Source organism: Berghia stephanieae, chromosome 3 (genome assembly GCF_034508935.2).
Source record: "Berghia stephanieae isolate SIO BIC M18660-M18661 chromosome 3, UCSD_Bste_1.3, whole genome shotgun sequence".
In the NCBI taxonomy this organism is placed as follows: domain Eukaryota; kingdom Metazoa; phylum Mollusca; class Gastropoda; order Nudibranchia; family Aeolidiidae; genus Berghia; species Berghia stephanieae.
In genome coordinates, this window is record NC_088362.1 from 84,557,868 (window position 1) to 84,574,445 (window position 16,578).

The following is a 16,578-nucleotide window of genomic DNA, read 5'->3' on the forward strand; positions in this document are numbered from 1 at the left end:
AAAACAGGCTGGTATTTGCCCACCCTGCCCATTATTACCAGCCGTCCCTGGTCATAGCAGACCTGCCTACTTTAGATAGGAAAATAAAAATCGTAGTTTTCAGGGCTAATAAAATCGTAGATATTTTAACTACCCTTTAAAAAAATCACCGGAATTTTCGTCTGTTTTGATAGGTATCAAATTTTAAAAAACGAGAAAAAATAATTGGAAACGTAATAATGATGGTGATGGTGGTATAGTGGTAGCGGTGGTAGTAGTAGTAATGATGATGGTAATATATTATTATTATTATTATTATTATTATTATTATTATTATTATTATTATTATTATTATTATTATTATTATTATTATTATTATTATTATTATTATTATCATTGTTATTATTATTGTACGTATTGGTGGTATTACTATTGTTGTATTTTTTTTTTGGTGGTTATTAATGGTATCAGTTTATTGTTTGGTCCCATTTGCCATTATTTTCCACTTTCATGTATGTGGTCATCAAATTGTATGATTAATTGGCGAAAGCCTAAGATTGAATAAATTTTGTAATATCGTATGGTAACCATCATTGTCGACGACATCGTCGTTGTCATCATAATCATCATCATCATCATCATCATCATCATCATCATTAACAACAACAACAACAATATTAACAACAAGTACAACAATAGCAATAAAAACAATATCAACATCACCATACAATTTCCGTCATCGTCTCCACAACTATCATTCTAACCAACAGCACCACCAAAACCACTACCATAATTACCCCTCACCGCCTCGTCTTCCTCCTCCTCCTCCACCACCACCACCACCGCTACCACTATTCCAACCACTACCACCACCGGCACAATCATTCTGACCACCAAGACAGCAGTAAAAATTATGCAATTTGAGCTCTGAATGAAACTCGAGTCATATCGCTGTTGTTGCTTCTCCATGAAAACTTTAAGGTTACTACGTACTACTGAAAACCAGAAATATGTAAAAGCAATATTAATATCGCCGTTGAGGGATTAAAGCATCTCTTTAATTTTTCGAGTGAAGGAAATGGACTTGTATTGTCAAGGTGTTGTCGCATTATGTCTCGTCGCTTTATTTTTTAGTTGTATTCTCTTTCGTGATTCATTTTTGATTACGTTTGGAAGAATTAAAATCTACTGGTATTGTCATTTCATTGTGAATGTGATTATTGGTGGTTGAAATATTTTTTGTTTAAAGGCGAAAAAAAAAATCAAAAAAATTTTTTATTAAAAAAAAAAACAAAAAAATAAAAAATAAAAAATATATATCATATATATATATATATATATATATATATTATATATATATATATATATATATATATATATATATATATATATATGACCGAATCCTCTTTGCCCAACCACTGTAAATAGGCTAGAACCGCCACTGATAGGGCTGATCTTTGGGGCTTAAACTTAAACGGACTGTTCTTGTAGAGGCCAAGTTCCGGGGGGGGGGGGGGGGTTGCCGCAACGTGTCCATGTGGGACAGGTAGAAAGTCCCCACTGATGTAGGGCGTTAAGAAAAACATGAGGATACAGGCCTATTACAAAAGGATTTTTTCCCCTTATATATATTACGAGATATGCGTTGAACACTCTTGGTAACTTGAGCTGCAAGGTATTTTGAATTAGCTCTTTTTGAAATCCATTGATTGTTAGTGCCTAATAAGAGTAATGTGCAAACCCCTCACAATTTTCTTTTTTTTTTTTTCTTTTCTTTCTTTATTTTTTAAAAATGTTGCTATGAACATTAGAATTTTTTAAAAATCTTTTAAAGACCTCCAGATGCAGGAAGTTTAGTATTAGTATACAACTCCGTGCCTTTAGTCTTGTAGTTAAATTCCGCCTACAAAAGAATTTTATCACCCGTACTAAATCTATTACGTGTTTGAGTTTGGTTGTTTTTTTTTTTTTTTGTTTTTTTTTTAATTTATGGGGGTGTCACGTTTTCTTCTGTCTTTTACATTTTTGTGTTATTTTAGGCGGCATTAGTTTGTGTGTCTTTTAAAACAAAAGTACTTTGTGGTTGGGGTTTGTTATCGGTGGTTTGAATGTGTCTTATGTGAGAAAAATGAAGATAAGAGAGAGAGAGAGAGAGAGAGAGAGAGAGAGAAGGGGGGAGGCGGGAACATAAATAAATAAATTAATTAATAAGCAATTGAACTATTTAAAATCTAAAACAAGAAGAAATAATTATGACTGCGTATGTGTGTATGTTGCACCATGACTCTTTATTTTCAAATATGTGTTGATAAGAATGTGTAAAAGAGAACAGTATTTATCTGCCACTACAATAATCATACAACAATACAAGGTATTCTCAAAATGATAAAGAGAAATCGTGGCATCGGTTGAGAACATTGATGGAAACGGAGCAGCTGGATAGTCATATCTTAGGTAAGCCCGGGAGATAAGTGGTTTCCAGTGTCGTCGTAGAGATGATATAGAAGACTGTTATTCTTCTTGGTTATTATTGGCGACTTGAAATTTTATAATCTTATCATCTAGCCACGTATGCGGTTCATGCTTTTCGTATCAGAATTTGTAAATTTTAACATCTGCGTCGTCGTCCGTAGGGCGTAGGGCATTGCTTTGTGCGATACAATCAGTTGTATTTACCTTTTCATTCGACACAGGTAACTGTTGACTGCTAGCCGTGCCTGATCGAGTTATACGCCTTCCGTAAATAATCAAGGTGGCGCTTCTCAGCTTTGATGAGGGCAGGGTTGCCAGTTTGGCATTTTAAATGCCAGATTCCAAAAATCTGGCATTTTTGAAAACCTTTTGGCATTAGAAAAATCATTTGGCATTTGGCATTTTCATTTGGCATTTTCTTTTCTTGTATATTATACTTCAAATGACACCTTTTTTAATTATTTCTAAACGCGTAAAAACAAATCTCTTCACACCGGAAAACTTTGCTATTAAAACTCACACCCTGAACTAGCCCTGCCTCCCTCAGATATTCACTCAAATTCAGCCCTCGACAAGTATCCTCGTAAGTTTTCTGGGAATCTCCTGCAAAACTCGTGAAAATTTGCGTCATGGTCGCCTGTTAACCCCAACAGGAAATTTAGTATAATCCAAAAAAAAGAAAAGAAAAGAAAACACGCAAGCCACCAGGATATGATAGTAAATTGTCTATCAAAAGTGAGTAGTTTTCTTAGTGGGGGTGGGAGTCAACAGACTTTGGCATTTTTTTGAGTGTTTTGGCATTTTTTGAGTCTTCCCCTGGCATTTTGTTGAAAAATAATCTGGCAACCCTGGATGAGGGACGAAATGACAGTGTCGGGGTGAATCTCAACTTTGTTTATCTGATGGATAGGAGTTGTAAAATGTTGACAATATTTCGATTTATGATGCCATGAAGTGTTATTCGTTTCAAAATGGATTCGTCAAGCGTGGTAAATTCACGTTTGAATGAAACTGGTGAGAAAGATTCAAGAGATTCCAAATCGAGTGAGAACAAAGCTGACAGTGATGACGATTGTTGTGTCAGTGTCAACACACACACCGACACAATAAATGGTGCTTCTTCTCCAGCTGCCGATAATGACCCCCCGACAACAGCTGTTACTGTTGTCAAAGATGTTGCCCAAACTACTGCGCCAGATTTAGGGAAATCTAACGATGCTTCTTCTTTGAAAGAGAAAGAACTGTTCATCGAATCATTTTTTTCTAATGTGCCTGTTTTTCCAGCTCGAAGCGATGGGGAAATGGGTGATATGTCATCTGTCAACAACACTGCTATAAAAACTGCTGGAAACTCTAGCAAAAGTGTCGAAACCATCGTTAAAGACCCAATTTTATTTCAATATGATGTTGGAGCAATGAATAGTGATGTATCTCAGAAAAATGTTAACTCCTTTTTGCAAGATACGAATAAAAAGGAAAACTTTTCTGCCACAGAAGCTCTGGAAAAGAAAGATTCCGCCACATCAGATAGTGATGCATCTTTAAATCCCTTTTTCGTAACAAGTTGTCAGTATCAGACTGCTAGCTGGATAGATGACCCTCTCATTGGTGTGCCTCCTAGTGCCATGGAAAATAAAAATACGCACAGAAAAACGGGTGCGGATATGAGAATCCTTACTGCTTACATGAGGTCCCTCAATGAAATGAGACTTCCTGAGGCAATTCCTCCAAATGAACTTGATAAATATTTGTCATCATTTTTCTTGGTTGTGAGAAAGGCTGACGGTAGTGAGTATGAACCGTGTAGTTTAAGAGCCATGTTGGCTAGCATTGAGAGATATTTAAGATTTAAGAATTACCCATTGTCCTTGACAAGAGACTCTGCTTTCTCTAACATGAGAAATGTATTGAAACTAAAGCAACAGACACTAAGATCGATTGGTAAAGGACAGAAAGGCCAAGCAGAAGTGACTCCAACAACTCTGGCAAAAGAAGGGAAGATAGCACATTTATTCAAGTCACAAGAGATGGGTCCATACACGCCTAGCTCTGTTGTTTTTACACTTTGTTTTTATTTCTGTATGTACTTAAGACTCAGAAAATCCACAGAGAATAAGAAACTTCTATGGGGAGACATTATTCTTTGTAAAGATGATAGTGGAAGAGAGTTTCTCACATTTTCTAGTCAAATGTTGCGACAGTCTCAGGGTTCTTCCAAGTTGAATCTCAAACAACGAAGTTATCGGGTCTGGGCTGATCCCACTTGCCCGGAAAAAGATCCGATCACTATTTACAAATTCTATGCACAAAAGCGCCCAGTGTCGTTGAACACAAATATGGCACCGTTCTACTTAGGGATCAATGTACTTTATCCCACTCAAGGCCAACCTTGGTATCGTCCTGCTGCCATGGGTATCAACAAACTCAATGAGATGGTGCGTCAAATCAGGGATATGACAGGTATACGAAGCACATCTGAATTCCATGGAGATATACAAATTAGTGATAAGGTCTCAGAAGGGGATACTGGGAGCACTCAAAGTGAGCACAGTCCTATAAGTGAAACAACAGATGGACAAGAACTAGATGTTGATATGAAGCAAGAAATGCGGGAGGATATTGAAAACGATGAAAATGAAAATGATTTAATCATGGATTTCAGTCAGGACAACAACAAAGAATTTACGGGTTCTGGCCAATTTGTCAACAAATTACCAGTCACATCATCGCTATCTCAAGGGTTAGACTCTGGTTTTTCCCACACAGCTTCCTGTTCCGATGGAGACAGCAATGATAGTTTTCCACCACAGTCGTTCCCAGCTGGTGGAATTGGTCCTGGAGTAATGACCAACATGAATGGTGGCTATGCTGGACAAGAGTTAGACTTGAGTAAATCGGACCGTGCCATAGAGTCTCCTCTCAATTGTTCCATCAGAAGTAGGGATAGCCAGAATGACTTAGTCAACGGTGTCTGTAATACACTTCATGGTGAGTTCTTGTTTTTAAGTTTAAGTTTGTGAATCTGTGTTCATCATAAATAATCACATGCACAAGCATCCTTGTAAATATTCCTTCCTCCTGTTTTGTCTTTGATCAGACATGTAAATTTTCTGTCTTAAGACAGAATTCCATACCTTGAGATATTTTGCCTTAATAATGATAATATAATAATAATAATAGGCCTTTTAAGAAATTGTAATAAATACCAAAGATAGCCTTGCGAGGTTCGGTCTTAAAGAAATTACCGGTGTCAGTAACATGGCTCAATCCCGCTATTAATATGTTATTTAGTTATATGGAGAACTGAATGCACATCATCCTATTACTCAACCACTCAGCCATATCGCTCCTCTTTCTCAGTCCTAAATCTTACCTCATTGGCTCTGTATACAGTATTTAATTTAAGGGATGGAACTGTAACTGTAACATCCCTCCAAGGACTGAATTGTTGAAAATCTGTATACTGAATTGTATACCAGAAATTGGCAAAGATTAACTTTTGTATAAATATATATATCAATTTTAAATATTTACATCCGGTTAAAGTTACTATTTTTCATTTGTCATTTACAGGTCTGTTTAGTTTAGTATATTAATATCATCTTTGAAGTATTTCTGAACAGAGAATGCGGCAACCCTAAATGCTTTAAAAAAAAGTTATTTGCTTTTTTTTTTTAGTCAATTTTTTCTGACATTTATTTTAATTAATGTTTCCAGATTTTGAATTAATAGGTGATGGATGTATTTATTGCTTGGAGATTTGTGGCCTTGACTTATATAATTTTAGGGAAGCGTTGCTCAATTCTAATGATATTTCATTTTAAAAGAAAACATTGTGCAAAAGAAAAGGCATTTCTCATGTTAATGTGTTTTGTTTTTATTAAGTAATAGATAGTCCTATATTATGACATTGCAAGCTAATTAATCAGCATAGCGCCATTACACAGAAATCATTCCAATTAAATGGCATCCCAATTAACCAATTGTGGCCAGGCATATCTTTTGTAGTGGATATCATTAATTCTGGGTGGGGTCTTTGACCTTCCACAGTGGGCAGGAGGTCACACTGTGTCTTTTATCCACTTATAATATCTGTTTCGAGTTGCTTTCTGCCTTTGTTTTGGAATGGGATTATTTAGTTTTGTCCCGGCCTGGCTGAAGTCCTTGACTGGAAGGAAAACAGTCAAATGTATAGTTATAGTTTTGGGAGATGATATTCTTTACCTTGTAAATCCTCTCTCTGTTATGTATTGTTAGTTATGTATTCTGTTTTGGTATTCTGTAAACATTTAAGTATTCCTTTTAGTGTGATCATGTGCTGGTGTCTGGATGAGACTCTAAGGTGATCTCAAATTAAGTGCATTGATGGTATGCTCTTGGTATCTACATCTGTTTCCTATTTGAACCAATTCTCCTTTGTCTTACTTTTTCTTGGGTGCTTTGATTGTAAATCTACAATATTTTGACTGTTCCATTTTCTTCTTTTTACTGGCACTGATATGACATAAATATGTCGCAAGCGCCCTAAGACCCTTAAACTTAAAAAACAAACAATGTAATTAATTGTAATACAGGGCATCCATTTATTGTAATTTATCTAAAAATTGATTTTCCATTCTTTGCTACATTAAACATTTGATGTATGTAATCATGATGATGTGAATGTGTTTCCTATCTTACAACATCATATTCATACATGGGTGCCAGTTTTCCAGTTCATGCCGGAATTCCGGTTTCGCGATATCTCGGAAGTCAAATATCTCCGGTTTCAGTGTTTTGAGTAAAATAACCTAAAAGCATCAGTAAAAATTAATTTCCTCATATGTTTGCTGTGTAATCATTTAATAATGGTATAAAAACGGTGCTGAAATAAGAGTAAAGTTTAGGCCGCATTTTCAGTAGGAACATTTTCAGGTTTGGCAAAGTGTCGAGATTTTAGTTTCAGGTTTCAGAACTTCTTCCTGCTGGCGCCCATGCATTCATACGGAATTGTAACTACAGTCATATCTTGAAAAGAGGCCAAATGAATCAGTCACATGAATCATGTTCCACAATAATCAACAATGCATTCATACAATTTTAACCGGCATGTCCTGCCAAAAGCAAATGAACCAGTACATGGTTACACATTCTCATTAACTATTTGTTGCTCACCAAGAGAGGCAAAAGGCTTAAGGAGCACATTTTACCATATTAATGTGAGTGAGTAGGTAGTGATAGACTCAATACCATTGTTAATTTTATAACCGACCTTTATGTTCATATGAAGACACTTGATTAACTCCTTGTTCCTTTCAAAGAGAATATTCATGTATTTCATAACTTAGAAAGCAGAAAAAAATTCTGAAAATATTTTAAATGGTTCCATTTAACCAACATTCGTTCTGATTAATCATTATTATTATCATTTTTTTTATTTGTTTTAAATTGTCATTATTGTTGTTTTGTTATTATTTTAATTATGAATATTTTACAGAATCTATGTATTACGGTGTACATTTATTTTTATTTCAGCACCAGATTTCATGAGCTTATCAGAAGCAAAGGAGCAGTTGATGAGAATTGTCCAGCGTATGGAAGCATCAGATGTTATCCAGATGGATAGTTGGCTGAAGCAAATCAGCTTTTGTCCAGATCCTTTCTCCGGTAAGAATACACATTAATACTATCAAACCTGCCAACTCTTATAAATTATCTGGAAATTCTTGACATTTGCTCTCATTTCTGATTTTCTTTATTATATTTGATATTAACATCACCAACACTATCACTACCAGGCAAGTCCTGTCCATAGAAGCACAGTTGTGAGCACTACTTACCCAAGGCCTACGAGTGGCTTGCCTTAACAAACTTACAAACTTCAATATACATTCTTTAGCCTAAACAAAATGGAAATAAAATTAAAGATGAATCTGAAATTATAGTAAAGAGAAGCAAGCTTTGTGACTTCTGTCGTGTGACCTGATGAGGAGAGAGAGTAAGGAAAATGCTCATTTCCCTGTCATCTGCATTTTTTGCGGCCGCAGATGGCAATTTGCGGGCGCAAATATCAGGGCGATCCGCAAATTTTGGCAAATTTCCCAAAATTGGCAAATCGCGTGGCAAATTTTGGGGAAAAAAAGAAGCGAAAACAAAATAACGAAAAAAAAAGTGCGAAACTTGAGAAATGTTGCAGCTTTTCCTGGGACTAAATCCAAGGGAAGCTACTCTCTACGGATAATGATCCTTTAAAATCTTTGTAACAACGCTAATCACAGTCATTTCATTTCTCAAGTCCTTAAATGTAATAAATTGTCTTTTGTATTATTTTTTTCTGTATCGCGTGTTAGTTTTTACTGAAACGCTTAGTTTTCCTCCGCAAATTTTTTGGCAAATTTTGGTCTTTTTGGCAAATTTCTGAGGGTTTTTTGGCAAATTTTGGCAAATTTTAGGTCCCAATTTGGCAAAAAATGCAGATGACAGATTTCCACGTTCATTGTGTCCATCCACCAACTTGCTTACAATAATAGAGATCAGCATACTCAGTGATGCCAAAACTCGGGTTTGGAGCAAAAAATTCCGGGCTCCGGGCAACTGCCGTCAAATTCCGGTGAGGTCAATTTGTTCCAAGGATACCCCCCCCCCTCCCTCCAACCACCACATCATCATCACTGTCACTAGTATTACAACCATCATCACTACTACTACTACTGCAACCACCACCACCACCACATCATCATCATTACCACTACTACTACAACCACCACCACCACATCATCATCAGTACCACAACTACTACTACAATCACCACCACCACATCATCATCACTACCACAACTACCATCACTATTACAACCACCACCACCACATCATCATCACTACCACTACTACTACAACCACCACCACCACATCATCATCACTACCACTACTACTACAACAACCTAAACCACATCGTCATCACTACCACTACTACTGCAACCACCATCATCACTGCAACTACCACAACTACTACAAACACCACAACCACATCGTCATCACGACCTCTACTACTACAACCACCACCACCACCACATCATCATTACTTCAACTACCACAACTAAAACAACCACCACTACCACATCATCATCAATACCACTACTACTACAATCACCAGCATCACTTCATCTTTACAGCTTCTACTATAACCACCACTACCGCATCATCATCACAACCTCTACTACTACAACCACCACCACATCGTCATCACTACCACTGCTACTACAACCACCACCACCACATCATCACTACCACCACTACTACTACTACTACTACAACCACCACTACAACATCATCATCACTACCACTACTACTACAACCACCACCAAAACAACCACATCATCATTACCCCTACTACTACAACCACCACCACCACGTCCTCAATCACTACTACTACAACCACCACCACCACATCATCATTACCACTACTATTACAACCACCATCACATCATCACTACTGCTACTACTACTACAACCAGCACCACCACATCATGATAACCACTGCTACTACAACCACCACTACCAGTTCATGATCACTACCATTTGTACTACAACCATCATCACTACCACCACTACTACAACCACCACCACATCATTATCACTACTGCTACTACTACAAGCACCACCACCACCTCATCTTCATCACTACCAACACTGCTACTACTTCAACTACCACCACCACCGCCACATCGTCATCACTACCACTGCTACTACAACCACCACCACCACACCATCATCACTACCACCACTACTACTACTACTACTACTACTACTACAACCACCACTACAACATCATCATCATCACCACTACCACTACTACTACAACCACCAGCACCACATCATCATCACGACCACTACTACTACAGCCACCACCACCACATTATCATCACTACCACGACTACTACTACTACCATCACCACATCATCATCACTGCCACTACTACTACAACCACCACTACCACATTATCATCACTACCATTTGCACTACAACCACCATCACCACCACATCAACATCACTACCACCACTACTACAACCACCACCACATCATTATCATCACAACCACAACTACTAAAACCACTATACCACCACCGCACCATCATCACTACAACTACTACAACAACAACCACTATCACATCTTCATCATTACTACCACTACTACAATAACCACCAACACCACATCATCCTCACTACCACCAGTACTACAATCTCTACCATTAGGTTTTGGCGTTTTACTTCATTTTAAATAAGGAAACTTTGGGCTTGTATTTGGCAATGTGTTTATGTATCATAATATAATTCTAATCAGTTATCTATTTAGAACTATACAATATGTAAACACAATGCCAAACACCGTTCCAATTCCTTTTTCTTGTGTGCGGAAATTCCTCTTTCGGCATTGAAATTCCTACGAGTGGTGTCTGAAACTCCTGTGAGCCAAATTTAAAGTTGGCGTCTCTGCATACTGTATTCGTCTTCTCATCGCTACTATTTATGAAGTTTAGAAAGCCAGGACCGGAAATAACAATCATGGGAGTAGCCATCTTTTTGTACTTTGTAAGCATGAGCATATGCTTCATTGGCTTGTGTGAGCTGATCATAAGCAGAATGGGAGGAGCAGACAAAAAAGACAAAGTTGTTGACAGTGGATTAAGACTTCTGGGAGAGGATGGGCGGAGACTTGTGTAAGACAGAGTGATGCTTGGCTGTTGGTAACTTGTCCTGGGCCATCCAATAGAGGTCAGGGGAGGGAGAGACGGGGGTGTCTCTTTTCTCTATGCCAAACAAAGCTCTCCACATTGTGAAATTGTGCCCCAGTTTTGGGAGATTGAAAAAACATTTTTGAATATTGTGAAGTTGTCAGAGCGGGCACTTAGGCGGAATTCGTTTTTAAAAGCAGGCATTTAGAGTTGTGTTTTACAGGCCAAAAATCCTGTTTTGCCGAGAAAGTGTGTACTTAAGCAATACGGGCATTTAGGCGATCACCACTGTATTAAATTTTTTCTGACAGAAACAACGCTGATAACGGCCAGTTACTCATTTTACACCTGAATAAGTGGTGAGAGAATGAAAGTAAAGGTCCCTTTCCAAGGACTCAACTAGTTTCACAAGAAAGATAAGAGCAATACCTGAAGAATACCTCTGAATTGAAATGTTTGATATTTTTTATGATGGTTCATCAAATTTATTATTCCATAGGGAAAATTGTTTGTAAAGACCTAAAAGAGCCAGTGCAAGTAAGCGCAAGAAGTATCAGCAGTAACATCAATGGTAAGAGTGGAAGTGCCAATATCACCCTCAACATCAGCCTGTCTCCCGAAGCCTTGCAACCTGGCGGTGGTCCCATCACCATCACTACCCAGACTCTGACAGAAGCCCAACAAGATGACCAGTCACTTCGTCATGACAGTCCAGAATGCAACAACATGAATGGCAGTGGTCAGTTCTCTTCTAAAACTTCTTCCTCTCCATCCCCTGTTCCTAAACTCAACACAATGACCTCATCTTCCTCCAGGCGTAATTCTTCCCCCTCCTCCTCTTTCACCAGCCCAATTGAAACATTAACAGACAAACCTTTAGATTTGGCTACCAGCCCTCTACATCGAAACAACAACAAATACCAGCAGCAGCAGTCTCTCACACAAACGACTGGCAACACCAACCCACTCTCAGAGTTAAACATGAGTAGCATGAGGAAGGGAATTTTTCCCCCTTGTCTGTTTGATCAGCCATTAGCCAAACGACTGCGTATGTCAACAGAACACGCAAGTGCCTCATTGATGGCTGCCAGCCTTTCCTCCACCAATCTTGTCAATGAACAACTCCGCCTTCAACTGTTACAGGCAGCAGGGTTGAATATGGACGCTGTCGCTGCTGGTGGCGGTGGCAGCAGTGGCCATGGACAGAATCTTTTAGACTTGGCACATGCCAGTGAAGCCCTCCGATCTCAATTGTTACAACATTACGGAATCAAGTCAGAACCAAAGTGATAGAAAAGGAAAATGACTCTTTCATCGACAGTTGCGTTAATTTGTTAAATCAGTCTTAACAGTGGATATTTTTATGAGCTACCTCTCTGTTATTTAATGTCAAGCTCTGCTATGTATGTATTCATCTTATATATATTAATATATCCTTTTTTTTTTTGTGTGTGTGTGTCGTTCTACGTGTTTGATAATGTCCATTTTATTTTGCATTTAACAGTGCACTTTAAAAGCCTAAAAGCATTTAGTTTATGTGTAAAATAAGTTATATCTCAGTATACACAAGCTGCTGTCACAGTTTTACACCCAGCAATCAATCAAAACAATCAAGATATTTATTGGTCAGTTATAAATTACATCCACGTAAACGGAACTCCTCATTTCATGTAAACTTTCAGAGATATTTATTTCTGTTAAGGTATAGAAGTTAAAGTATATTATAGGATCCAATGATCTATTCCTGTTAGATTTGGTCATCTCAATCTAATGAAGTACATCTGGTATTTCAGCAGTTGGTTAAAGCAATAGCTATTTTCATACAGTAGTGTCATAAATTAATGTAAGAATTCAAACATGGTTACATTATTAAGCATCCATCAGTAAACATCCTTTTTTTTCTTTTTTTAAATATAGTTTCATAGCGTTCTTGATTCTTTGTTTTATTTATTCACATTGACAAATGCAAATGTTTATATCCCATTTGTTATAATGTGATGTGGTACTATTTATTTAGAGAAGATGTTTAATGGATCAAACATAAGTTACTATTAGATTTCTTTATGCGGATAGGCGTGTGGGCTTTAATTATTTCAAATTTGAAGTTGTTTTAAATCATTCAGGGCCATCAAGGTATTCACTACACATCGAAAATTTAACTTGTTTGGTGAGTTTTGTTATGTAGGAGTTTTTGGAAAGGATTTTATAAGTTCTTTATCAACCAGATTTAGATTATGCATTTTTTTTTTTAAATTTATTTTAGAAAATTATATCAAGTGTGTGTTGATTTTTAATTTTTTTTTTAGAGAAATGCAGGCTACCTTCATTGGTGATCAATGATGTTATTAGGTTTTTAAGAGAAAAGGAAAACGTTTTTGTAGGCATGAAGTTGATCTTTCTTCAAGCAGTAATTTGATTATTAAAAGCAAAATCTTTAAAGTAAAATTGATTGTCTAGCCAATTTCTGCAATGCTTTTAAAAAATATCAAAAAACCTCATTCCAATGTTGAGAGATTAAAATGGTGCCAACTGTTTCATGGAAAGCTAAATTTTGAGACATATTTATCCAGCCATATCTATATAAGTATAACATGATATATTAACTTATATTTCTGCAGGGTTATTTTTGGATATTTATTGTGTATAGATTTTAATAACAACACAATGTTTTTGATGTTGGAAGTTACGAGACATTTATAAACTGTTTGATTTGAGAGAACTGAGAATAAAGAGGGAAGGAGTTTTACTTTTATATGGAAATCATCCATAACAACATGTAGTTTACTAACCTAGATGAGTTGAAAGCATGTCAAGATAATAGAGGGTACATGTGATTCATTGATCAAAACAATATTTTTTTTGTTTTGTTTTGATATACAAGTCTTGTTTTCCCTCTTTATCTTCTTTGCATTTTGACTTGCTCTCTCAGGCACCTCTTGTTTTGAGTTGGATTGAAAGTATACTCAACCAATAAGAAACTCAGCATCAATTTTGCTTGTATCTTTGTATGGCTTATACACGGCCTATCAAAATTAAAATTTTGCATGAACCAATTTGGATCTTGGTTAAAAATAGAAGAATGGCAACAAAGTTTTTGTCTATCGAGTTCAACGAAACTTGAATTTTTGTGTGTGAAAATTATCATTTGCATGGGTGGGGTTCCTGACCTCCCGTTGTTGGCAGGAGGCACTTACTGTTTCTTCTACCCCCTGTATCTGTTTTCTAACATGCTTTCTATTATTGTCTTGGAATGAGATGACTTGATTTTGTCCTGGCCGTGGCCGGACCCTCACTGGGAGAGAAACAGTCAAATTTATAGTTAAGAGGTTTTGGAGATGATATTTTTTAATCCTGTAAATCATCTCTCTGTTATGCACGGTATTTTTTTTTTTTAAATATATATTATGCTTTCTAAACATTTGAGTGTGTTTCTCTCAGTTGAGACCTGTGCTTGTGTCAGGATGAGACATTTCGGAGATGTCAAACTAAGTACACTGTAGTTAGCTCTTGGAATCTACACCTGTTCCCTAATTGTAATTCTAGAACTTTTTACTATCTCATTTTCTTCCTTTTTTACTGGCGCTGATATGACTTTAATGTGTTGCTAGCGCCGTAAAACCCTTAAAAGCAAACAAAACAATTTCATAAATAAAGATTTGTAAGTTTATTAATTGCTTTTTTTTTTGTTATTGTTGTTTAAGTACATTTTAAAAGTTCACTATGTGAAATGTTAGTACAGATAATGAATTATTTCTTGAAATTGAAAGCTGAATGATGCACAGTTTCTTATTGTTACGAGTTAAGTTTCACCAATTTATGCCACTTTTATTTCTGAATTCATGCTGTATTAATTCATTATGAGATTGAATAAGATATTTTTGATGTAATAGAATAGAATATCATAAAATGTTGTCAGATGATCTTTAATTTTGTCAATAACTAATCAAATAATTGATTTACTGGAGTGAGATGATTCTCTAACTCTCACTTACAATGTTTGAAATTTTGAATAAAATTATTATTATTATTATTATTATTATTATTATTATTTATTATTATTATTATTATTATTATTATTATTATTATTATTATTATTATTTGAAAATGTTCCAATGGAAAATCTTTTTTTTTTAATTTTAAGTTATACATTGTTACAAAAACAGCAGTGTTGAATATAGATCCTATACAGATAATGTCCATTACTCAATATGATCTCAAGCTCCTTGGACTTTATGTAAGGCCGAGTCTTCATAATAGCTTGCTGTTTTAAAGATATGGAATAGAAATCAATATAACAGCTTCCAAAAATTAAGTAAATACTATACTGTACAGAATGTTTTGTGCTCAAAACCCTTTATCTTCTGACAACAAAAACAATGAATGGATGTACACAGACCTATACTCCCACCTTTTAATGAAATGATACTGTTCTAATTGTTTTCGACCGAAGAATGGTTTTGAGCTTGAAGCATTTTGTGATTTGCATTTTTTAAATTGTGATCTGTTGTGTGTAATTAGGGAATAGGCACTAGTGTGGTGTGCAATAAAAGTCTTAAAAGGTGTGTCTGCCAGGCTGATTTTTGGGAAGTACTTGCTGTGTCTTCTATCTGTTTTCCAATTGCTTTCTGTCTTTGTCTTGGAATGAGATTACTTGGTATTGTCCAGACCCTGACCGAAGTCCTTGGCTGGGTAGGAAACAGTTGAATGTATAATTATAGTTTTGGGAGATGATATTTTTTTCCTTTAAATCATCTCTCTGTTATGTACTGTTATTTTTAACATATGATTTGTAAACATTTGAGTGTATTCCTCTTAGTGGGATCTTGTGCTGATGTCTGGTTGAGACTTTTAGGTGATCTCAAACTAAGTACACTGATAGTTAGTGTGCTCTTGGAATCTAAATCTGTTCCCTATTTGAACCATTCCCCTATGTCTTACTTTTTATTCAAGTCCTTTTAATTGTATATCAAGAATGTCTTAACTATCCAATTTTCTTCCTTTTGACGAGCGCTAATATGACCTAAATGTGTTGCAAGTGCAGTAAAACCCTTAAAGGCAAACAAATAAACAATCTGGCACTGTTTCATACTCCCCTTTTCAGACTTTTGTCATATGATCTGCTTTATTGTAGCTCTTTTGGCTTTGTCATCGACCTTTGTCGCAAGCTTTTTTCATTTTACATGGTCATTATAATTTAAGATCAGATATCTGAAATGTGTATTGTTATTTCCTTTTTCCACTGAGATGGTCCTCTTCTCTCGTAAATAATACGGCAGCATTTGATAGTTATTGTCATCGGAAACATGATCTGGTTGGACCCAGTTCTCTATTGGCAGAGAATTTCTCTCTCACTGACAAAAATGAATATAAAAGCTTCAAAATGGACAAAATAAACAACACGACATTTCAGACTCAAA

The 16,578-nt window shown here is 36.1% G+C and overlaps 1 protein-coding gene across 2 annotated transcripts; it reads left to right on the forward strand.

Annotated features, from left to right (window-relative positions):
* The first annotated feature begins 2,653 nt into the window (after positions 1–2,653).
* Positions 2,654–15,190, forward strand: LOC144968663 (uncharacterized). 2 transcript variants are annotated; one of them, XM_078907224.1, is made up of 4 exons: positions 2,654–2,756; positions 3,309–5,439; positions 7,966–8,097; positions 11,661–15,190. In XM_078907224.1, exons 2-4 carry the CDS (start codon positions 3,423–3,425, stop codon positions 12,449–12,451), a joined length of 2,940 nt encoding a protein of 979 aa, XP_078763350.1. In that variant the 5' UTR covers positions 2,654–2,756; positions 3,309–3,422; the 3' UTR covers positions 12,452–15,190. The 2 variants fall into 2 exon arrangements, with proteins under 2 accessions (XP_078763350.1, XP_078763351.1); XM_078907225.1 differs by lacking the exon at positions 2,654–2,756 and having other exon boundaries at positions 3,291–5,439.
* The last annotated feature ends 1,388 nt before the right edge of the window (positions 15,191–16,578 follow it).